This window comes from Tamandua tetradactyla, chromosome 12, assembly GCF_023851605.1.
Source record: "Tamandua tetradactyla isolate mTamTet1 chromosome 12, mTamTet1.pri, whole genome shotgun sequence".
NCBI classification, from domain to species: domain Eukaryota; kingdom Metazoa; phylum Chordata; class Mammalia; order Pilosa; family Myrmecophagidae; genus Tamandua; species Tamandua tetradactyla.
Genome location: NC_135338.1, coordinates 98,711,141 through 98,736,323, shown reverse-complemented (window position 1 = coordinate 98,736,323; position 25,183 = coordinate 98,711,141). Strand labels below are relative to the sequence as shown.

Sequence of the window (25,183 nt, the reverse complement as noted above, 5' to 3'; positions counted from 1 at the left end):
TAAACAGCTGACCTTTGGGGGATCGTTGGAGCCTCAGACCTGGTGGGTCGGCCAGGAGAGCATGTGGGGTGCCCAGCGTGCACCGGGGAGCTCTCCCTGCACTGTCCATTGTCACAGTCCCTACCCTCCCGCCCTGTGCAGCAGCCCCGGTCCCCGGTGGCTCTGAGTGTGCCTCTTCCCCAGCAGGTCCCTTTGAGAATTTCTTCTGTGCAGTGAGCACACCGCAGGCTGGGGGCCTGAGGCCATCGGTTCCCAGGAACATCGGGGGGAAGGCAGAGGAGCCTCAGCTGGAGTGCAGGGGTTACCCACGGGTCGGGCCTATTAAACTTTAGTTCCTGTGTCTACCTGTCCTGGTAACCTCTTCCTTTTCTATCCTTTTCATTATATCTTCTTTTCTGGTATGACAATGTTCCTTGAGCCAAAATCTAGGCTTAACTAACTAAAAAACCAGTGCTGCTTTCGTGCTTTGCTGCCAGCTAGCAGGCTTGCTTATGGTGTTTGCTGGGTTACATTGGTAAATCCAAATTTACGAATAAGTGTTTTCCTTCTTTAGGATACATTGGTGTTGAGTAACGACCACCCAAATGAAGTTTTCTGAAATCTTCAAAAGAACAAGAAAACCTTTTGTAGGTTTTCCCTCTGTTGAGTTACGGGTAACCGCATAGCAGTTGTGGTTCTCTTGATAACAAGAGCCCTTGGGTTTTAAATAGCCGTTAAATTAGATGAGAATGAGAATTCAAGAGAGCTTAGAGGTCACACATCTTTTGACTTTTTATGCTTTGGCAGATTTTACTAAAATTTTCAGGAATTTTACTACATTTTCTTGTTATCTATCAGAAAGGCTAAGATGCTCATTTATATGTCAACATTAAAGTAATCAATATTTGCTCATTACATTCATATCATACCATGGCATTCTAATTTGTATCTTAGTTGGACTTAACGGCCTTTTCTCAGAGCTTGGCAGTGTACTGAGAGGAGGAGTTGGCGTCTGGGTCACGCCCTGACGCTGTCCTGGGTGGGCCTTGATGGGCCTCTGCAGGAGAAGGGCAGAGGGCCAGCGCCTCCCCCTATGGCTGTGCCCCCTAAAACGCTGACGGGCCTCTGCCAGAGGGCCTTCTCTCCTCAGCACCTCTCCTCTTCTGTCTCCTGCTGTGGTGCATTCTAATCTGAACTTCTCAGACACAAAGTCTAACAGCTTAAGAAATGTCTCTTGCATGATTTTTCTGTAAACCTATAGCTTTTCTAATAAAAATAATAGATGAAAGAAACATCTCTTTTTTTAAAATTTTCTCTATTCCATTGTATTGACTCAGATTCAGATTAAGAAATAAGACACGACAAAGAAACTAATCTACAGAAAATAAAACTTGTAATTGTTTTGCTTCTCCTAGCCAAGGATACATTTCAGGCTAATTCATTAAGAGCCCCTTAGTGCCCATTTGTACTAATTCCCGATTCTTTAGTCGCCTGAGCTGCCCAGCTCAGGCCTATGGCTTCCTTCATAGCTGCCGTCCTTCTTCCCAGCACATTCCCAGAGGTAGATTCTATATTTTCTAGTGCCGTGTGTTAGCTCACGCTTCCGAGAGGCAGCACAGTTCATTGCAGAGCTTTAGAGGCAAGTGAGCTGTGGGTTTGACTCCTGATTTGCTTTCTGATCTTGGGTTTCTCAGTTCTTCTAGAATTAAGACCCGTTTATTCAGTGTATGAATGGAGATAATCCCATCTACCTCCCAGGATTGTCTGGAATAAATGTGAGTGTAAACTCGTTCAGCACAGGCCTGACCCAGAGAGGTGCTCTGACATCCATTTTTCAAATATCTGATGTCTTAATGTATATCTTATATCTGCTTTATTATTTCTACCATAAGAAATACAGGTTTTGGGTGAAAAGTATCGGTACTGGCCAAATGTGTATTTCAGCTAATCAATCACTGATCTAGGTGGCAAAATAACGGCGTTGGCTATGGTGAGGGTGATAAGGCAGCAAGCCAGGCTTCGAAGGAGCCTGCCTCCAGGTCAGCAGAGATGGGAACAAACCCTCCAAGGAAGGGCAGCAGCCCTGCAAGGCAGAGAGGCAGGAAAATAGAGTATGTTTTTGTGGAACCCAGACAGCTGGAGTGGAGACAAAGCAGGTAGGTGTGCTGTGACCAAATTGTAGAGCACCTGAAAGGCTGGACAAAAAAAGTGTGACTTTGCTTTTTGGGCCCAAGAGAATTGCAGAAGATATTTGAACCAGAGAATAGTGTGGCAAAAAAATGTTTTAAGAAAACTGTTCTATGGGTACAATTAACTAAATGAACTAAAACAGCTCTACTGCCCTCAGCATCACCTCTGTATCTCCATGCCTCTCTAATACGTTTAAGGCATGCTGGAGCTGCTGCAGGATGCAGGGTTGAGGAAACAGAGCCTCTGCCCACACCTGAAAACTTACAGCTGTCCACAAATCTCCTGCAGCTCTCTTTCGATCGCAGGTGACAGAAACCCTCCTTAACGTGGAAAAAGGACATTTACTGGCTTATGTCACTGGAAGCCCACGGGCTGGATGCAGGGTTTCATACAGTATCACTGAGAGTGTGTCTCTGTGGTCTCTCTTCTGGGCTGGTTTCATGCTTAAACAAGCTTTTTCTTAGGAGAAAAACCCAGGTTCACTGGTCCTCAGGCTCACCATCTCACTTGGGGACACCCCTTTATTTTCCCCTCAGAAAGACTCCTTAGAGCTGCTTCTTTCTGTCATGAGCCCATCCCTGAACCCATCACTTCCCCGGGGAAGGTGTCCTGGAGCAGGAAGCCTGCATGTGACGGCACTCTTAGCAGGTTCCAGGTGAGGGCGGGAGCAGGTCTTAAAAACAGAAGATGCTGGGCAGGCTAAAAAGCAGGGAACGCCCAAGCGAATCCTGCAGAGAAGATGCTGGTGGGAAGGTAGGGAGGGCACTGTCCTAGAGGAAGCTGATAAGAAAAAGCATGGAGGAAGCCCCATGGGGTATAGAGATGAAGAGGAGATCCCCAGACTCAGGCGTTCAGCTCCACAATTCCAGCTGTTTAATTCTGCTTCAACTTTCAATTGATTTTATTTTTCCTTTATTAAAAATTCTACATTGATGGTAATACTTTTGGAACCAATTATTCCTCACCGCCTCTGGATGAGAGTTGGCCAAGGTAAGCAAGCCATATTTTAAAGGATATGATGGGCATATAGTATTGTTGGAAGACTCTACTTTATCCACCTTGAATATTGTCTTAGAAATGTCTAATATGAACTGTAAAGTCTTGCATGAAAGTCTCAGTTGAGAAGCTACTTAAATAAGTCTGCATTTAAAACCAAGTAGAAATGTATTTGAAATATCTACGGAGAGAATACTCTGTATCCTTATGTTTGAGACATGGGAAGATGAAATGCTCTTTCTCTGGGTGTCTTAATAAGCTTTTGAAAGGAACAAAAGACTCCTAAAATGACAGCAGAGATAACTTATAGTCTGAGTACCCAGGTGAGACGGCAGAACACAATTCTGTTCAGATCACCAGGTCACATTAAAGGGGCATTGGAAATGTGTGGACCTGAAAAACTAACTGTGTTAAGGTCCCCCCCTTCCATTCTCTGGGGAACTCTTGACTGGTCCTGTGGATATTTGAGTCCACACTGGGCAATGATAGAAAGATGTATGGCATCTGGGCTCTATCACAAGGTTTTCAACTCCCCTCAAGAACTAACGTGGGATTTAAGATTGCAGGATAAATAAATATTTTAAATCGGAAAAGGACACTTGCAAACTGAGATTCTTCTTATTTATGTCCGAGAAAAATACCTTATCCTCTCCAGAGCACTAGAATTGTTCAGATTAATAGTTTCATAGCCAGGTAGCTGTAGCACCCGTGTTCTCCATGGCTGTCCAGGTGGGAATGCAGAGCTTTTGTGTCCAGGGCTGCCTGGGCATCTGCACTCACACTCGGGGTGTGTGGGAAGGGTTTATACACACCTGGAGTAAGACCCTCAGCCCCTGGAGAGGAGTCATCGTAGATTTCACTCTTTTAGTGGTATTTAAACATACTTGTTTGCTTTTGTTAAAACAAATGAAAAGTCGGCTATGTGCTCAGCTAGCTCATCCTAGACGCATGAACTTGCAGTAGCTTTTACCATGGAGATGGGGAATTATAGGAACCAGAGAGAGGCTTCAGTCTAACCTTGTTTGAACAATGGCAAGCAGGGAGAGACACAGGGCATGCTCGAGTGACTTTCTTCAGTCTGCACAGCTGAGTGAGAAGACCCAGTTCTCAAACCCAGCTCTCATGCCCTTCTTTGCACCCTGTGTTTTGAACTTCTTTTCCTTTTGTGTTGTCCTGGTTCCTAAAGGCAGCAGCCTCTTTGGAAAGAAGAAAAGCATCCTGGATTCAGGCTAACATCTGCACTTAGCAGGTATGTGGGTTTGTTTCCTAGTAGAAATAAATTTTAAAAACAGAGGCCAATTGATTTGATTGTCCTGATGTTCTTTATATATCATCTGTTTACCAGAGACTATTTGTCAGTTGCGTTTGTATGAAATAGTGAAAAACAAAAACAGAATCCCTCCCATTTATCAGACGTGCACAGGGGACAGTATAGCATGACATGAGAACATGAGACCCGGAGCGGACCACCAGGCTTTGCCTTTTACCATGGGGCCTTGAGCAAGTTATTTAACTTCTGTGTGCCTCAGTTTACTCGTCTGAGAAATGAGATGATCACACCTGTGTCATGGGATGGTTGTGAGGAATAAATAATATATGGGCTTCATATGTGTTCAGTGAAATTGGCTATTATTAGTCACTTTGGGCCAGATTCCAGGGGTGTTTGATACATTGTCTTTTGTTTGTTTGTTTGATCCTCTTTACACCCTAGAAGGTGTGCTAGTTTCTGTTTTAAGAGGCTAAGTGACTTGTCCAAGGCCACTCAGCTAAATATGCGATCAAACTGAAAGATTCTTTAAAAAATATATTTTTATAGTGGAAAATTTCAAACATACATAAAAGAGAGAAAAGTGATAACAAGGCCCCTTGTGCCATCCTCGGTTTCAGTCCACATCCCCATTCTGCCAGCCTTGTGTCACCTCTGCCCCCCCCCCCCATTTCCCACTCCCATCCACTGCTGGCTAGATATAATATTTCATCTACAAATATCCCTAGAGGTGTAAGGTCAAAAGAACCTTAAAAAAAAATACACGTAACCATAATGCCGTTATTACACTCACCAAAACAGAATCATTTGGTAGTATTATTTAATACCCAGTCTTATTCAGCCCCAGTTGTTTCTCTGCATTTCGTTGACATTCTCTTGCATCTCTGTGAGCCTGTGGACGGGCTGGGCTCGAACCCAGGTCTCTGATCCCAGAGCTCATGCCGTTCCCACTGTGTTGTGTGGTCTGAGCCGGCAGTGCCCTGCAGCCGGACTTAACCCTGCCCTGGTGCGTGGTGGGCCCCAGGAGCCTGCCCCCCCCCCCCCGGAGTGGGCCACAAAGAGGCATCTTAGGCTAACTTAAATGATCAAGTCCTGCTCACAAGTTCTTTTTATGGCAGAAAGTTCCACCCTTGGATGAAATATATAAATAATCATCCCTTGAAATCAAATTGGAACTGTCTGGAAGAATTTCAGAAATTTGCTATAGATCAGAGGTTCCCAAGTTTTCTGTCTTAGGAACCCCTTTATACTCTTAAAAAAACACTGAGGTCGTCAAAGAGCTATTGTTTACTGGGTACATCCGTCAGTATTAGAAACAATTGAGAGATGTAAAAAACACACTCATTAATTCGTCAGTGTAGTAAACAGCATATTTTTAAAGAAACAATTATATTTTCCGAAACACAAAAATGTACTGGAGAAGAGTGGCGCTGTTGTGCGTTTGACACACGACGGGCGGCTTCTCTGCCGGGGCGCTTGCTCGCCCCGCTCGCTGCAGGAACGCGCCCCTGCGCCCTCGCGGGAGAGGGAGAGCGCAGGAAACACTGTGGATTCTTTTGAAGATAGTCTTGATCATGCATTTCCCCTGAAAGAGTCTGAGAACCACTGCTATAGATGCTGCTGCACGTGGAAAAGCTGCTCTCAGATGGAGAACGGAAAGCTGCAGCCTCAGGAAAGCGTCCTGGTCCCGGCAGGCCTCCGGCGGCGGGGGCGTGGGCGGGGGGCGGGCGGCCACGGGGTCCAGGGCCTGCCGTCCCCAGGGGGCCCCGTGCCGCCCGGTTCCGTGTGCAAGCTCCAGAGTGCAAAGTGAAATCTCTCTGGGTGTGGGGACTCCTCGGAGGCTGCTGCTGACGTCAGGTGCTCCAGGTAGGTCCGAATCTCCTTTTATGGGTGACCAAGTTGATTACTCTTGCCTTCTCTCCTGCTGCTCATGTTCAGCAAAGAATGTTGTATTTTCGCTAAGGAGATGTGGATTTTCAGCCAGCCTCTCTCCTCCCCTCCTCAGGACCAATTCTGATTCTGCGCTTCACAGGAGTGCCCTGAGCACCAAGCCCCAGGACCCCTACGGCGGAGGGGGCCCGGCCGCCTGGCCCGCCCCATGCTTGGGTAAGACTCGCGGGCCGCGCGCAGCTCTGTGCTTCGTCCGCGGACCCAGGGAGCTGAGGACGCGCTCCGCCCTACGCGCTGCACCCTACACTCTCCGCCCTGCGCCCTACATCCTCTGCCCTGCGCCCTACGCTCTACACCCTACACCTTCCGCCCTCCGCCCTATGCTCTCTGCCCTGCACCCTACACCCTCCGCCCTCCATGCTGCGCCTTGGCAGGCCTGGGGATGAAGGCGTGTCAGGGCAAACGGCGTTCAGGGCATTCTGGAGATTGGAAGGGCGCTTCCAGTGTCAGGTCTTTGTTTCCTGCTTCGCCCTTGGTTGCCCCTTCTGCTGATGCTGTCTTTTTACCATGTCTTGGCCCTCGCGCTTTCTCTCCATCCCCCATCATGCTTTCCTTTTTTGGGGGCTCTGTTCTAGTTTGCTAGCTGTGGAAATGCTTTCTGTTTTGGGGCTCTGTTCTAGTTTGCTAGCTGCGGAGATGCAGTATACCAGAAACGGAATGGCTTTTATGAGGGGAATTTAATAAGTTGCTAGTTTACAGTTCTAAGACAGAAAATGTCCCAGTTAAAGCAAATCTATAGAAATGTTCAATCTAAGGCATCCAGGGAAAGATACATTGGTTCAAGAAGTCTGATGAAGTTCAGGGTTCTTCTCTCAAGTGAGAAGGCACATGGTGAACATGGTGTCATCTGCTAGCTTTCTCTCCTGGCTTCTGGTTTCATCAAGCTCCCCAGGAGGCGTTTTCCTTCTTCATCACCAAAGGCTGCTAGCTCATGGACTCTCTGCTTTGTGGTGCTGCAGCATTCTCTGCTCTCTCTGAATCTCTTTCATTCTCCAAAATGTTTCCTCTTTTATAGGACTCCAGTAAACCAATCAAGACCCACCCAAATGGGTGGAGACATGTCATCACCTAATCCAGTTTAACAGTCACTCTTGACTAAATCACATCATCCAGGAAAATGATCTGATTACAATTTCAAACAATACAATATTGAATAGAGATTATTCTACCTTTATGAAATGGGATTTTGATTAAAACATGGCTTTTCTAGGAGGCATACATCCTTCTCAAACCAGCACAGGCCCTCATCATCTTTTTGTTTGTTTGTTTGTATCTTCCTCATCATCTTTTGTAGGGACTCATTGTTTATAATAACTTTGTAACTGGCCTCCTTAATTCCAGCCTTATATCTCTCCAGTTCAATTTTATGTTGCGTTCTCTGATGGTCTCCTCTCTTCCCTCAAAATCTTAACAAACTGAGAAGTAGAACTTAGAAGCGATAGATGGGGGTAAATACCAACTTCCTAACGGATAAGACCGGGGCGGAGGCAGTGGCTTCTCTCTGGAGGGCCAGGGCTTGTGGAGACTGAACCCAGAAAGGGGTCAGCAGTGCTGGCCCGGGGGGCACCCCCAGAGCAGAAACCCCTGGGTAAGACCACAGGGCCGGGGGGGCAGAGGAGAGGCACATCCTCTGAGGGGAAAAAGGGAGCCAAACTGGAGCCCAGAGTTGCCTGTCAGTGGTTCTTCCCCATTTCACTGTCAGATCATTACTGTCTTTTGGGGGGATGTTCTAGTTTGCTGGCTGCTGGAATGCAATACTCCAGAAACAAAATGGCTTTTAAAAGGGGGAATTTATTAAGTTGCAAGTTTGCAGTTCTAAGGCGGTGAAAATGTCCCAGTTAAAGCAAGTGTATGATACCATCCAAATTCACTCCAGAAAGGCCAATGAAGTTCACGGTTTCTCTCTCAACTGGAAAGGCACATGGTGAACATGGTGACGTCTGCTAGCTTTCTCCTCCAGATTTCTTGTTTCATGAAGCTCCCCCAGGGGTGTTTTCCTTCATCTCCAAAGGTCTCTGCCTGCGTGGGCTCTCGTGTTTCTTGTCGCTCTCTGCTTCTGATCACTCTCTCCAAAATGTTTCCTCTTTTAAAGGATTCCAGTAAACTAATCAAGACGCACCTGAAATGGGTGGAGTCACATCTCCCTCTAATCAAAAGCTAATACCCCGACAATTGGGCCAGTCACATCTCTGTGGAGATCATCTAATCGAGTTTCCAACATGCAGTACTGAATAAGGATTAAAAGAAACGGCTGCATCCATGAGATGGGTCAGGGTTACAGCACAGCTTTCCGAGGGCACGTAATCTTTTCAAACCCCCACCCGTGCAGAGTGAATAAAAGAGGTGAGGAGACCAGGAGTGAGCGAGAGTGGGCAGTGGGCTTACTCACGCCATCCCACTTCTGGAGTGAACCCAAATCTGATCCTGTCACTCTCCTGCTTAAAAGCCTCCGTGCCACTTGTTCTCCAGACTCCTATTGGGAATGACACAGAGCTCCAGGTCCTGGCCTCTGCCCACCTCTGTCCCTTCTCGCTCCACTTACCAGCCTCATTCCCTGTGTCAGCCATGGGAGCTACTCTGAGTTCTGCTAACGTGGCATCCTCATCCCATCTTTTCCGCCCTGATCTCATCCCTGGCCCACCTGCCCAGCACCCTTTCAGTTTGTGAGCCTCAGCTTGTGTCCCCCTTCCTGGACAGCAGTCCTCAGCCTTCCTCCCTCTGCTGGCACAGAGCTGCCCACAGCCTCGTCCACCCCCGAGCTCCAGAGCCTGCAGACGGCTCTCTTGGCATCTGTGGCCCGTAACTGCCTTTCTGCATGGACATGTCCCCTGCCCTCCCCCAGCCGTTGGCTTCCTGAAGTCAACATTTGGGTGATGTCATCCTCTCCAGCTCCTAGTGCAGTGCCTGGCCCAGGGGAGCCCTCCGTGATGGAGAGGTGTGGCGAGAGTAAACCTTGGCTCACACGTACAGAACACTTGCTAGAGCACGCTGCAGGTGCCATGTGAGACTTGTGTGGGAAACAGGGCAGACTCGTTCCAGACAGATTCCAGGGGGGTTATAATCCAGAAGAAACAGTAATTGAATTATTTATGCCATACGTAGGCTGCCCCTTTCCACAAACAGTGCTATGTTTGGCCTTGAAATAGGGGAATAAATAAAATCATAGACAGAGATGGTACCAGCTTGTCTGCTTTTCTTTACTTTTTAGACCACATAAAGACTAAAATAGTTTCTTTCCCTTCCGAGGCGCACATTTATTTGTAGCCTTATTTCCTTGCATATAGTAGGAATGAGATTTAATAATCATTGCTGACTTTGTTTCCTTGGTACAATTCCGAGATGGTTACGTTTGCCTGCATGTAATGTGTGAGAACCAGGTAGGAACATTCCACGCATGGGAATCTGAGAGTCCCGTGGGGGTCATGGGGAAAGTGGAGGTGGGTCCACTGCTCACTGCTCAGAGAAGAGCATCTGCATGTTTGGGGAGGTGGAGTAGCTCGGCTTTAGGACGGGTAGAGATGGGAACATATAAACAAAGCCTGGAAAGCTGTGATGAGGATGGATGCCCATGGTTGCAGCAAAGTCTTCATCTCCCTGTACTGGGAGGGAACTGGGCTGATAGATTTCACCCAGGAAGCCTGAGTGAAGAGCTACATTTCTGCCTTTCTGTTCCTTTGTTTGTATTCATCAGAGGCCTCGGAAAGAACAAAGGAACCATAGGTAATTTAAGTAAGGAGTTTCTGAGGCTTGGATGCCAAAGGTGAAGAAAGTGATTAGCGGAATGGGCAGTATTTATATTCAGAGTTCAGACTGTGAACCAAGAGGTCGGAGAGGGCAGAGGGTGTGAGGATGAACGAGGGGTGAAAGAATAAGTAGACTGGGCTGTAAGGAAAGCAGAAAGGAAGAAATGCCGGAGCGGGATTCCTGGATTGTCTTAGAATCATGATGGTCTCTCCTTTTCAAATCAGCAGTAAAGGTTTGTCAGGCCGTATTTCAGTGGCCATGAGAGGGGGCGGCCTCTTGCAGACTGTGAACTCTGTGCCTGCTTCTGCACAGTTGCTTTACAAGTGCAGCAGAACTCAGAAACACATCCAAATATGGATGTGTTTACATGGGAAAGCCAGTTGTGTTTAAAATATTATCCCAGTCTCCAAGGATGGGAATTATTTCTGGAGAATTAGATTTGTTGGTAGGAGTTATTTTAAATGGTTTCATGTATTTTCCCCTGTAATCCATTAAAGTTTTTCATTTTCTTTCCTTTTGGATTTTAAAAATACCATCTTAAGCTTTGCAAAACGGCATTTCTTATTATAGAGCCAGCCAAATAAAGATTCAAAAAGTGATGGGAAAATATAATTGAAGCCCAGAGTTAGACTCTGTAGAAGAAGCAGTAATAACTATTCTTTCCCTGGGAATTTTCCTGAGCATAGTAATGTACCCTCAGTTAATGCCCCCAACTATATATGTGTGTTTTGGTGGTGAGCAGATGATAGCAGGTCATCTGCTCATAGCCTAAGTACATGAGCAGTAAACTATGATACATTCATGAGTGGAGGCTTGTGTCCCAAGAAAATAAAGCCCCTAATCTGGTAGGAGTTCAGTAATTTTCACAGTGGTTATTGCGTTGCATGACAATTAGGCCTAAATGGGAAGCCGTTAATGTAAATGACAGAAATAAAATTCTATATAACCCAACAAGGTTTTTATAATCTCCACCATCTTCTTTTAATTTTCCAGACTCTATAAAGAGAAGTGTCGATCATTTTCCTGGCGGCACGTGCAGTTTGATTATCATTTCACGTGCACACAGGCACACACACGCGGACTCCGTGGCGCTTGCTGGCAGCACTGCCCTGCCCTGTAGCCAGAGACTGTCCCCCAACTCCACTCCTCTCAGCACCGGTGGGGGGCAGGGGCCCGGAGTCCTGCTTCTTTCAGGGACCAGTGTGGGACTAAGGGCAGGAGAGGGCCCTGAGTACTGTCTCGTCCTGGCCCAGAGCTGCAGATGGTTTGGGGCGCACAGCCTCGGCCCCTTCTGGGGGAAGGATGTGTGCCGGGGACCCCAGTGACCCTTCAAGGGGCTATAAGTTTCACTTTACATAGTGAAGGAGAAGATTTAAAGTGCCCACAACCCTGAAAGAAAGAAGTCAGCCTGCTGATGACACTTGCTTGCCTGATAGGAGGGACAGGAAAGGGGTCACAAAAACCCAGGTCTGAAGAGTGGCAGAAAGAGTGTCACTGACCAGGGCCCCGAACGGGCACACTGAAAAGCCAGCGCTTCTTTTGGGAAACACTCTGGCTAAGAGGTCAAATTCTTGCTTTCCCCTCAACTCAGCTAGTGGAGACTGGTGAGTCTGGCCTGCGAGCCCTGGAGGGAGCTTCTCCCTCAGCTAGGAGAGGTCAGCCCTCAGTGTCTGGTGGCTGCAAGGTTCCTGGAACCAGATGCAGCCAGAGCCATGGCTGTCCCGTCTCCTGAGGGACCAATGTGGGTGAATTTCCTGTTCATATATCCATTCGCAGCTTGTTCCTTTTTTATTCTGAAGCTTTATTTATAGCTGTGTCCTATAATATATTTTATTCAGTAATAAAAAACAGACCTGGATGTTTCGGTTGTATGTCAGCTTAAGGCTAACCTGTCAGTTACTGCCACCACGTCCTTCCAGCCCCTCGCACACACCTGGGAGTTGTGCTGACTTTTTCCTTCACCCTCACACCCGTTCTCCGCGGCGCATCTCAGATCTGCCCCTTCCGTTCCATCCTCGCTGTGGATGATGACACTTGTACTTCGTTCCTTCTCACCTGGGCTATTGGGTTTGGTTTTCTACCTGGTCTCCCTACCCTTGGGTGCTCACCTTTCAGTCCATCCCCCAGGCGGCTGCAAGAACTTAGCACTAGTCAAGTCACCTTCTTCCACGTTGTGCCAGGTTGTAAGCAGACTCCTACCTGACCCACCAAGATTTGGAGAAGCCTCCAGTCAGCCTTATTTCCACTCCTCCCAGATCCATTCTCTGCTGCATCCAGCCTGCGCCATTTCCTGCTGTCACGATGATGGTGATAACTCTCCCTCTTGCTCCTCTCCCTCCTCCTCCTCCTCCTCCTCTCCCTCCTCCTCCTCCTCCTCCTCTCCCTCCTCCTCCTCCTCCTCCTCTCCCTCCTCCTCCTCCTCTCCCTCCTCCTCCTCTCCCTCCTCCTCCTCCTCCTCTTCTTCCTCCTCCTATTGTTACACTGGGGCGCACCCTCCACCTCCACCTCCACCTCCAGGCTTCTGAATCCCTCCAGGTGCAGCACGTTGATTAGCGTCATGAGCTCTGAAGACACCCAGACCAGAGTTCTTGTCCCAGGACTTACTAGCAGTGTGGTCCTGAGGATGGTGACAGCGCCTGCCTCTCAGAGTGGCAGTGGGTTAGATGAGATCATCTGTGTGAGGCACTTAGCACTGTGCCTGGCACACAGCACGCGAAAGTACTATTGGCTGTTTTTGTTACTATCACCCTTTGTGGTGAACTCAGATGCCGGGTTCTTTGCCCTTTCCCAGGGTGAAGTTCCCAGGGAAGCCAAAATATGAATCTTAAGCTTCCTTCCTCTCCTTTTGACAGGGCTGAATACATAGCCGCACCTTTTGTCAACCTCGCAGCGTACTTGGGAACTCTCAGCACTGCCCCTGCCCCTGGGCTGTGCTAGAATTTTACGTGTTCTGCCTGTGTTACGGAATTGGCTCTGTGTCCCATCCTCTAACCTACACTGTTTCACTCAGCCGGACTCAGCATTTATTCATTGCAGAACTTAATAAATATATGTTGGATGAGTAATTATTAGACTATTTTGTAGACTGATCATGTTAACTTCTAGATTAAGCTTATCCAGAAGCACATCCAAACCTAAAGTAAGATCTTGAAAAGTTTTTGGTATATTTGATTGCTCCAAGGAGCACAATAACATACTATATTCTTGGCACAATTCTTCGGTTTTAGCTCAGAGCAATAGGAAATATATACTTTGTCATCTACAGTGTATTTAATAGATTAAAAATGCTTTCTTTAGCCAGAATTTATTCCAAGTCAAATTTCAAAAAGTTTGTGAGTAGCTAACAACATATGCCCTGTAAATTGACTTAGACTCCAGATGCATTTTATTTTAAAATAACTTGGTTGTGTATAATAAGTATATGTACGACATATAGTATGGACCCTCAGATGTGTTCCTGTAGACATCCATGGTAAGTGTGAAACAGTGGTGTGTACCTTTGGACTTACCCACCTTTCTCCTGTGATGAAACATTTGGGAGTGAGTTTCAATGTATACTTCCTGACTCTGTGGTTTGATAGAAGTTCTTAGACTTTATAAAAATTGTTCAACTCTCAGGATGTAGACAGCATAAAAAATTCAGAATGAGACAACTTTATAGGAAAAGTAGGTAGGAACTAACTTTAGACTCACATTAGACATACCTGTTTTAATTTTAGTATGAATGCTAAAGCACCTTGAATAAACATCAAGATAACACAATTGCTTTAGAATTTTCAAAATTCTATTTCCAATCAGAAAGGCCTACTAACTTATATGAATAAATAAAAATTAAAATACCAATAAAAGTGTTTCTGTTCTTTCCTGCTAGGTTTCTGTGATGGTGAAAACGATGCCTGTGGGGAAGGTATGAATTGGTTTTGTCTACCTGGAGTGGAGTGGGGTGCTGGCTGTAGGACACTTCACCTTCTTTCAAAGTCTTAATTAATTTATGCTCATGTTTTCAGGACTTCTCAGAATGCTAACAGCTGCTGATGGGCTTATGTTCCGAGGTGCCCTATAAAATTAAAACTAGCCATGATCAAGGCCCCGAGAACCAAAGTGTGTAATTAGATTACAAATTATCCAAGTCCCCACAGCCCAACAGTACCAAAGCTGTATAGGGAAGCAAAAGTGGTGGTCACACAAAACAGAAATGAATTGATCACTTAAACAGAAAGTTATTCAAATGTCCTTCCCTCCCTAACACAGATGTCTGTCTCTGCCCATCTCAAAAGTCTTTGTGAGCAAGTTAATTGACAGATGCTATAAATAAAGATAGCAAAGAGTATGCAAATTGATTGCAAAATGAAATTCAAAACCTTGCAGAAGATGCTGGGTTTCATAAAACCAGTTAAAGTAGTGAGGGGGTTTGGAGCTGTGTACCCCAGAAAAACATGTTCTTAAATGTAATCCATTCCTCTGGGTGTGATCCCATTGTCAGTAGGACCTCCTGAGGTTGCCTCAGTTAAGGGGTGGCCTGGCTCAGTCAGGATGGGTCTGAATCCTATTCCTAGAGTCTTTTACAAGGAGATGTGATTTAGACACATACGAGAGAAAGCCACAGGGAGCAAGGAGCCGAAAGTCAGCGGACCTGGAAGAGAGAGGAGAAAAGACCACCGTGTGCGTTGCCTTGTCACAGAAAAGCCGACATCGTGACCGCGGACACCCAGCCCCGGAACCCTGCCAAAAAGCGTTACCTTGATGACGTCTGAATTTGGAATTCTCCGAGTTTCAAAGCCATGAGCCAATACATTCCTATTGTTTAGGCCAACTCACTGCATGGTATTTGCTTTAGAAAAGAGAAAACTCAAACAGGTGTGTAATATTGGAAATCTGCTGAAATGATGCTCGAAGCCCTTGACAAGTGAGGGTCTGACAGCCTTCGTTTATTCACCCAGCACCATGCACTGTTTTCTTTTTCCTAAGTCTTTGTGACCTGACGGTTAATGCTCATAACCTGGAAATGTACAGCTAAGTTAGGATTGTATGTTGCAGAGAGAAGAATGCATGAGGAATATAATAAATGAGGAGCACCTTGAATTAGAAGCACCATTCTTTTTTTTTTTTTTTTAAGAGAGAGGGAGGAAGGGAAGGAAAGACAGAGAAGGAAGGAAGGAAGGAAGAAAGGGAAACATTTTTAAACATTTTCTTGTTTTATTATATTTTGTTTGTTTGTTTGTTTTTTACATGGGCTGGGGCCGGGAATCGAACCGGGGTCCTCCGGCACGGCAGGCAAGCACTCTTGCCCGCTGAGCCACCGCGGCCCGCCCAGAAGCACCATTCTTTAACATCATCCTACGTGCTCGTTTTCAGGGCATGCCATTTTAGGCCATCAATAAAATCATGAAAAGTTGAAACATCAGAAAACATCCAGCCCATTAGGAAAGAAATAAAAGAAATGGATGTAAGGTTGCTTTCATTCCCCCAGTGAATTCTTTGAGGAATTCCCAACAACCCCTGGTTATGAGAAGAGACTTAAAAACAGTGAACTTGAGAGAACCGTCTTTGAAGCATTGGATCCTGCCCCCTGGCATTCATGTGACCCACCTGTTGGAGGAAGTTCATGTCCTTGAATCTGCCGGGCATCTGCAGTGCCGCCTTCATCCTCAGCTCTTCCGCTGTACTGGTTTACAAGGTCTCTCAAGGTCCTTATTCCTGTCCTCAAGCCTGTTGAAAGTCTGCTTTGGGGCCACTGTACACCAAGCGCTGTTTTAACTGTTGCCCTGCAGTGAAATCAGACAAAGGCCCTGCCCGCGGGGGCTTACATTCCGGAAGCAGTAAATGAGCTGTTAGACCAGGTGGCATTTGAAAAGAAGAAAATCAACAAGGATATCGCGAAATAAGCTCTTCAGAAGAGAGTGATTTGAAGATCAGGATTGAGAGAAATGCCTGGGAAAGTTGATAAAGCCTGGAATGTTTTAGTAGACATGACCATTGCTGCATGAAGGCTGCAGAGGGTGACTGTGAAGGACATTGCGTCACTCTCCTTCACGGTGTTGTCAGAGAAACTATCCCCTCCCCCATCCTTAGTCCATTCTAAGTCCAAAATTACAATTACACCCTAAATTTCATTAAAGACAAGATTTATTTGAGAGTTTTTCATTCCCTTGTTCCAACCTTTTTTTCTCCGAGTTTACCCTGAAATTTCAGTCCCTGTTTTGAGCCACTTCTTTCTGGGATCTGTTGTCCTCGGATAACAAGACCGTCCTGTGGGGGTAGCATGAGCAGTGATGGCCACACCAGAGCGTGCATGGGCCCCCGAACCTAACAGCCCTCACGATTCTGACCCGTCACTTGCGTCTCTAACGGGTTCTCCCCTTCCTGACGCCAGATCCCTTAGCTCCCAAGGCCTGGCCTTCGTCGCCTAGTCTCTCTCTGAGAACAAAAGCTTCTCCCCTGTTTTGTGGCTAAGCGTTCTCTAGTTTTATTTGGCATGACTGAGAATATTAAACAGAGTCCTGGAGTCGTCCCCTTGGTACAGAGCCAGGGTGTTTCACAGCATCAGAGAGCCAGCCTGTGGCCCTTGGGCTGCCCAGGCTCAAATCCTCTCGGTTTCCTTTGCCTCTTCCTTACCCTGCTCCCCCACCCCCGTCCCTCCCCAGGTAGTGTCTTCATCACCATGGCTAGCATTTCATTTTCCTCCTCTCCAGCCCTCACTTTCCTCATTTCTTTCCTAGATTATTGTGGGTCTCTCCTCAGCCCCCTTTTTCCAGTCTCTGCTTTGCCAGGTGTGCAGGGGCCCCTGATCTGGCCTCCACTGCCCAAACCTTATTTCCTGCCACTCCCCTTAATTATCCTACTCTCCATTTGAAGAGAGCTACCATTTCCTTTCTCTGGGCCTTTTAAAAAAATTCTTCCCTTTCCCGGGTCTCAGTACCTCTCCAGAGGCGGTCCTTGGCCTCTGCCCTCTCTGCTCTTCAGCAGCCCTGAACCTTTCGCTCTCTTGGGCTGCAGCTGTTTGATTTTCCATCATAGGTATTTATGTTCCCTTATCCCCCAATAATTTATAAATTCTTTAAGGGCTGAGTCCGTGTCTTGCTCGTCTCTGCAGCCCCCACAGTGATGCTCAAAGGATCTTCTCCAGTAGGAAATCAATAAATGTTTGTTGCATAAGTCAGTTTTTATAGAGATAATTTATTTGGTCAAACTGGGATGGCTGCCTTCTAATGCAGTGAATGTGATTTTTTTTTTTTTCAGTTGCGTCTTTCCCTGGCCCAATGAAAGAAGAGAATCTGTTAAATGTTCCCAAGCTACTGCCAAAACAGCTCTGGGAGACCAAGGAGGTGGGTGAGCAGGACTCAACCATATTGTGGTTACTGTGCGTACTTCAGCGATCACTGTAAAATCCTGCAGAGAAGAAGACGAGAAACAAGGGAGGGGAGGATTTGTCCAGGAACAGAGTTGGGAAGGATGTTTCAAATGCGAGTTATCAGCAGTTGTGTGGGAAACTAGTACCGGAATCTCTTGATTTCCTAATTCTCATGTGAGTTTATCATTCAGAAAAACCTGCTAAGTTCCCCATATCTTATTTGTGTTATTAAAAGCCCTGAAACCTGGTTACAAGCCACAGACAGATTTTTCCATTTTGTAGCCGAGAACTTGTACTGGTCACCAGCTTCTGTCCAGAACTGCTAGTGTGCCAGATATCGCTTTCTTTAATCAAGGGCATTTGACCCAGGTCCTCTGGGAGTGTTGCCGAGCCATCTGGTTCACTACAAGTTCCCTGAGCTCCAGAGAATTTGCATCTGAAATCATGCTCGCTGGCCTCCACCTTCGCCCTCTCTGTAAACTTACCCACGGCAGAAGAGACAGAGGTCCCCGGGTGCCTGACGTGGCCTCTCTTCCCACAGGAAGCCCTGTTGACTTTGGAAGAAAACATTTAACCTATTCCAGCCCTTCACGAAGCTCCTGACCGCCGCTTGTGTTGTCTCTGTGCTCAGTCACCCCTTTCTGATCTGGGTCCCTTTCATCCGGTTCCACTTTTCTGCCAAGTCTGCTACTAAAATCATCCTAGCTGTAGGGTGGTCTTGAAAGGTTTTCTTTGTAGAGGCAAGATGTACTTGAAGTTTAGTCTTTAAAACGCAGATATGTAAATACAGAAGAAGCAGCGTGCTGTGGCTTTTGAGGTGTGAGTGGCACAGGCGGCTCTGGAGGCATTCTCTGATGGCGGCTGCACGCTCTTCAACAGAGGACAGTGGCCCCCACTCCTCCCGCAGGCCCAGGGCCTGCTCTCCGAGAAAGGGGCACCTGCCCGTGGGCTCTGGGGGCTTCATGGTGTTACTTCTGGGAAAGGAGTTGGGGCAGTGGATCCATTCATTTATGTCAGTATGTATTTGTTGAGCACGTGCTGCCGTGTAGTTCTGGGTGCAGGGGTGGGCGGTGAACCCAGTGGAAAGTCCTGCCCTCCTGGAGCTTATAGCTAGTTGAAATATTTATTTCCTGCTGACATATATTTCCTCTCTCTTCTACTCTCTTGTGTTTCTGATTTCTTCTTTTGCTCTCAGGCCACTTTTTGGTTTTCTCATTTTCCTCTTCTTTTCATGTAGAAAGGTAATGCTTGTTTCAAAATATCCTATGCAAAACGCTGATTTTCTTGAAGGAAATAATACTTGTCTAGAAAATAAAATAATAAGGCGTTGAATTAAGAAAATGCATGAATGTTATGCCGCCTTTATATCTGGAAGTTGAAGAGTCTCGTTGAAACGTCAATGCCCGCCATGGGGACTCGTGTTTCCTGTGTGCTGGCCTCACCCACCCCGATCCCACTCCCAAAGCACCTGTAAAGATACTTTTTAAAAATTTTATCTAGCTTGACAGCGAGTAAGCCCTGCTTTGTGTCTCTCCACAGACTCAGTCCCTGTCAGGGCGTCCTCGGTCCTGTGACGTTGGTGATGGCAGGTGAGTGATGTCTTCTGTCCGTGTCCCAGAGGTGTCGGACGGGCCCCAAGAAGGACCCACGTGTCGCAGGGCTCCAAGGAGCTGCGCTGGTTGCATATAAGCTGAAAGTCAACTTAGTTTCCATAAAAGCAACAGCTCTCCTTTGCACTCTTATTTCATTGGTTCAAAGTAATTAAATCACATAGCTGCAAAAACAAATAAAACTGCCATAGTTGTGCTGGAGGATAACAGAGTGACTCTTGGTGGACACACAGCACCATTGGTAGAGGCAGAAGCTTGGAGCCATTCGGGGTGTGCCCCGCAGCCTCGTGCATTTGTCCCCAGCACTGGTTGGTGTGTCTGCCAGGGGGAAGCAGAGCATCAATTAATTAACATGGTTACTTAGAAGTTAATTAGGAGAGATTAACTGAGACTATTCATTCATTAATTGATTAATGAACTTATATAACTTTACTCCCTAAAATAGCTGAGACAGCTTACAAGAATATGCATAGTACCAAAGATTAAAAACAAGTTAGTAAAGGCACTGGGGCCAACAGAAAATCAGGAGATAAAAGAGGCAGTGAAGCCCACACCTTAGCAGAAAGCGCAGAAGGAAGAGTCACAATTCTGCCTGGCCTGTGCCTGGCTGGAAGGACTCTGTCCCACTGGCCTTCACAGACAGGACCCTTGGGACTTGGGGGGCAGAGAGTCCTGGGAGGGCTGGGGGAGCGGCCCTCCACGCACTCCCCCAGCTTGGAATCAAAGCGGCTGCAGAAGCAGCGCGTCCTTCCGGGGCCAGAATGACTTGCTTTAAAAGGCCAGCCCTCAGATGAGCATCCGTCGGCGAACTAAGTGCCCTTCCAGAAGTCTTTAAATATTACTTCCCTAGACCCAGCTCTCCAGAAGTGTTTAACAGCAGTGAGTTTGGGGCACTCCCTGCTGAGTCCCTGGAACGCAGACGTTCTTTTTGGCTGGTTAAATATAAACTGATGAGATTAGCTGATGAGATTAGCAGCCGGCTGAGCTGAGGTCAGGGTTGGTCTCTTCAGGAGGTCCAAGAGCCTGCAAGGACACGGCCCGAGAGAAACCCACCCGCCTGTGGGTGCAGGACGTGCCGCAAATAGGGCCCAGATTTTCCTCCAGAACCGAGACAAATGGGCAGTCCCATACCTTCTGGAATCAGGCTGCTGTACTTTAACCCCAGGGGGTTATAAAGCAGCTGTTTCTAAGATAAAGAGAGTTGCCTTCCTGCCCTTGTGTTCGAGGTAGAATTCCTCAGATGCTCAGGGACTCCTATTCATTCACGTACTCACTGGCCACCTAATTCTAGGTGCCGGCTGGAGGAGTGAACAAAACTTTCAAGAACCTGATACTCCAGTGGGGAGAGAGCTAGGCAAACACAAAGAAGCAAAATCATAACCTATTGTGTGTTGGTAACTGCAGTGAAGAAAAGAAAGCAGAGTCGGAGACAGGCAGTGATGGGCGTCGGCCGTGGCCTTTTGACAACGTGCTGTTGACCAGCTCGGGGAGTGACAAAAGGAAGGGCCAGCGCAGAGCCCCAGAGGCAGAGCCTGGGCAGCCAGGAGGCCCGTGTTCCAGTGGGGCCGGCAAGGGCGGGAGGGTCAGAGAGTTAGTGCGGCCAGGTCCCCACAGGCCTGGGGGCCGTGGTCAGCGGCTGGACTGGGCCGAGTAAGCGGGAAAGTCACCGGAGGGTCTTGAACTGGGGAGGACATCATCTGCCTTCGCTCTGACCGGATACCTGGCGGTGGTGGACAGTGACTGCGGGGCAGCTTCTCAGCTGGGCAGCGGTCGCTGCTTTGTGTGTCACCAGCACCCTTGCTTACGGTGGCCACGGTGTTTCTGGACCCTCGCTCTGCTCCCTCCCGCCGCTACCACCTCCTCCTCACCTGTGGGTCTTGCTTCCCTCAGAGCCCCTGTGGTCTCAGTGGACAGCTCTGGGGGCTCAAACAGACTTTTCTATTCCTTGACTTTCTTTGGGGGGTGGGGGGTCCAGGAATCGAACCCGGGTCTCCCGCACGAAAGGCGAATATTCTACATTGAACCACCCGTGTGCCCTCTATTCTTTGACTTTTAACCCTACAAGCACTTCTGGGTGGCCTCAGGTCTCCCCGCCATCGCAAGGATAAGACATCACATTCCGCTTTTCTACAAAGTGAAATTCTGCCTCACCCATCAAACTGGGCCCTTTCCTGCCTCCCCATTCCTTCTCAAACCTCCACAGTTATCCGAGCCCTTCTGCTTTTACCAAGAGAAGAGGGGCCTCGGGAATGAACGCTCGGCTGCCCGCCCACCTCGTCTGCCCTTGCTTGTAGCCCTTCGCCTTGTCCCTCCCAGCTGAGTGGGGCTGCTCTGCCCCTTTACCCGCACTCTTCTCCACCGGCCTTCTGAGACCTCTCTGCTGCTTCTCCCTCCTCTCCTGCACCAGCATCCTCTCTCTCTCTACTCTATTTTCCCTCTGCATTTAAATATGCTCACGTATTCCACACTGAAAAACCCCTTTCCTGACCTTGCATTCCCTTTTAGTTCCTTCTTTCCCTTTCATTTCCAGAATTCTCAGCCATGCTTCTTTATTCTTCCTTACTGCTCATGCGCTCCTCAGCCCTGTGCTCCAGTGAACTGCCCCCAGGAATGCTGTTACGTCTAGATTCCACTAGAACCCTTCCTATCCTATGGAAACTCACAGCATCTAAAGTGGAATTCACACTCCTTCCTCTCTGCTTCTCCCCAGCCTATCTCCAGTATTCCCTTAGTTGGTGGCCCCACCAGTCCCCGTGTCAGGACACAGGAGTCCTTCTTGAACCCCTCCTTAAGTGGTAATGGAGCATCCTGCCTCAGCCCCCTGCTCACGTGACCTCTCGTCAGACTGTTCAGCGGCGTCATAACCCACCTGTGTGCTTTCAGGGTGCTCCTTGCACCGTTTCTTCCCCACGTCTCTTAGCCACTCTGGTGTAAGACTCGCTCAGCGTCTCCCCTGCCTCAACCGTCCACTCAGCGTCTCCCCTGCCTCGACCGTCCACGGGTCCTTGTCTGCAGCGCGGGATTCCAGGTCCTGCGCCCTCCCCCTCTCCCCCTTCTCTCCAGCCCTGTCTCAGTCACTCCCCAGCCACCTCCCAAATCCGACCCCACCTTGCTCTCTAAGATCTCAGCATGGTGTTGGGTCTCCTCCTTTTGCCTGTGCTGTGAACCTTGCCTGACATGAGTTTCCTGCCCAAGTTGCCTGAAGTATTTAGCCTTCAAACTCAGCTCAGATGTCACCTCCTCCAGGCAGCCCTCCCCCAACCTCCCAGTAGTTCCCTCCACACCCCTGCACTCTGGGATTGTGTTATGTTGTGAGCTGCTTTGTTTATGGCTCTGCCCCCTCCTCACACAAGTCCTTTGAAGGCCCCTGCCCTGCTGATGTCCACTGTGTGGACAAGTCCGCAGTTGAACTCATTGCCTGGCCCCTGCTCCTGGCTCCTGTGCCATTCTCCAGCCATCCTCCCCCTCATCCTCACTGTTCCTTTCCTGGTGCAGACCTGGACCCTGGCGTCTGCTTCCTGCTCCTGTAAGCCTTCCTCCAAGCCGTAACCACGGTGGCATTTCTAAAATATCATTCTCTAGCTCACACCTGGGCCCTACATCCTGCAGTTTCTTTGGAACAGCATGTCGTCTCACCCCATCTGCAGCTACCCTCCTGTCCCACCTCCGCCCCTACCCTGGCACCTCAGCCGTGCCTAGAACTCGCATGAGCATGCTGCCTAGCCATGGGGAGTAGGGGGGCTGAGGGGCCGAAGAGGGACACAGCACGGTGAGCACGTGCTAAGGCTGAGGGTGCCGGGGGGCATGGTGTGGACAGAGCTGGAGCTGTGGGCTGGGGTCCGGGAGCCTGCCCTGCAGTGCAGACCGGAATGGGGGCAGGGTTGGCACCCGTGCATCCTGCCCAAACCCCGAGGAGGCTGGGAATTCCAACTGCGAGCCCAGGCCCCAGGCCATTGGAAGGTTTAACTGGTCAAGATAGAACATATTTCTGTGGACTTAAGGGTTTGTTCATTTGATTTGTAGCTTTTAAAAGTTGAAAGATGGCATGTGGGCTTCTGTGGGTGCCCTTGCCCACACCTCCAGATGCCAGGGGCAGGCTGGGCACACGGCTGGACGCACGGGCCTCACCACCCGCCCTGCAGCCCGGTGCCTGGCACATGGCAGATTTCAGTAAATGAATGACAGCATCTCTGTCTCCCTTAAGAGTCTGTGAAGGCTCTCATTGAAAAATATAGCTTAGAAGAAATCTAATTTCCCAGAGATACTGTTCTTTGTTTTTTGGTTTTTTTGGAAGGAAAGATAATTTAGAAAGCACAAAAGCCTTATAAATATAAAGTAATGGCTCACATTTTATACAGTGCTTTGTAGTGTTTGAAGAACTTTTGTATCCATCATACAATCTGGTCTGGAAAGCACGCCTGTCACGCTGGCAGAGATGACATCATTAGCCCAATTCCCAGTTAAGGAAATGACACTCAGAGCGGGAGAGGCTCCGAGCGTGGCTCTTTACCGCCCGCTGCTTCCGTTTGAGAGGAAAAGGTGTCATATTGTACCGGTCCTACTTCCAACGCCAAATGCATTTTAGAAAGTAATTCCTGACTCTTTTTTTTTTTTCAGTGCCTTTCCGCGTAACGGTCAGAACACAGGTCTCTCCCCCTTCCTGGGGACCCTGAACACAGGAGGGTCCCTGCCCGACCTGACAACCCTGCACTGCTCGGCGCCCCCACCCGCCTCCCTGGGCTCGGGGGACCACCTGTTTGGCAGCATGAGTGTGGGGAGTAGTGTGGGCAGCCTCCCAGCCGCTATGACGCACCTGGGCATCCGGAGCTCCCCCGGTGAGTACCCCGCAGGTAGGGGCCATGGCCCCAGCTGGCCCCCAGCCCCGTGCTGCTGCTCGCCTCGCGGAGTGCGCGCGGCTGGTCTGCGTTAGAGCTGACAGCGTAGCTGCTGTCTCACTCCTGCTCCCTGAAGTCCCGCCTTGGTGGCCTTGTTCTGCTGGATTTGGTGAGCTCTGGGTCACCTCTAGACCTCTTTCTTCGTTGTCTTCACCAGGTGACCGAAGGATAAGATTTGGGAGTCAGGAAATAAGGGTGTCCAGACTGTGCTGGTGGCTCTTAGCAGCATACGGTATTTTATCATTAAAGCCATCTCTCTAGGTCCCTCCAGACTCAATATCCCGTTGAACTTCCAAAAAGAATATTTCACATTTTAGAAAATTTAAAATGGGTGCAATATTTATACTTACTGTATGTACATTAAATAGAAATCTATCACAGCTCAAAAGTATTGGTTCTAACTTTCAGAAGTGCTTAAGAACGTGGCATGTAGCTGTATGAAAATGCTGCTCACCACAGCCCGGGGGTTTGGTCTTGTGTATTTGGCCGCCCTGGCTCAGAGCCCAGGCAGAGACTTGTGCACATCGTCATGAGTACTGACAGATGCCCCTCTCATGCGGTACCCCCTCCCTCCCTGCGGTGCCACAGCCCCCGCCCCGTCCGGGGGGCTTGGGTGGAGTGTCCATTCGGGAAGAGGGTGTCCTCAGTGATGATGGTCAGTGAAGGAAGTGAGAGCACGTGTCCACTCTGGTGCCAGAAGCGTGATGGGAACCATGGGGACTTGTCTACGCGACTTAGGACGCACCCAGCACCCAAACGAGGGCAAGCGGGGAAGCCACAGAAGCTTCTCTGCGGTGACGCTGCTGTTGTGCAAAATGACTCTGGGATTGAGGAATCGATTCCAGGGACCACCTTTTGTTTTGTTTTGTTTGTTGTTTTATTATCCTTACTAGTAATAAGCCCCTGTCCACTGTATGTGTGTTTTGAGCCTTAGAAGTCAAGTCAGGTGTGGCCAGATCTAAGGTGAGAAGTGAGCCATCAGTCCAGGTGGTGGGTTGAGGGTCTGGCGTGACCCCAAGAATGTGCTCTGGGGTCCCGGGACACTCTTAGGGTACAGACCTGTCTCCCTGCCCTGAGTTGATGTGATTTGCTTCATAATAGAAGCTCTCGAAACCTTTAGGACTTCCAGATTCAGAACCTGAGCAGTTCAGCTTTCAGGTGAATTCTGTATGCACAGGGACTCTCAGTGTCGTAGAAGAAA

The 25,183-nt window shown here is 48.4% G+C and overlaps 1 protein-coding gene across 1 annotated transcript in view; it reads left to right on the top strand.

Annotated features, from left to right (window-relative positions):
- The window catches only part of CRTC3 (CREB regulated transcription coactivator 3), a 107,616-nt gene that overhangs the window by 67,267 nt on the left and 15,166 nt on the right, over positions 1-25,183 (top strand). Inside the window, exons 4-10 of the mRNA XM_077124275.1 lie at positions 3,098-3,159; positions 4,352-4,414; positions 6,438-6,538; positions 13,998-14,033; positions 17,366-17,451; positions 19,017-19,066; positions 23,705-23,922. Of these exons, the coding sequence (XP_076980390.1) occupies positions 3,098-3,159; positions 4,352-4,414; positions 6,438-6,538; positions 13,998-14,033; positions 17,366-17,451; positions 19,017-19,066; positions 23,705-23,922 (616 nt within the window). The remainder of the gene's footprint in view (positions 1-3,097; positions 3,160-4,351; positions 4,415-6,437; positions 6,539-13,997; positions 14,034-17,365; positions 17,452-19,016; positions 19,067-23,704; positions 23,923-25,183) is intronic.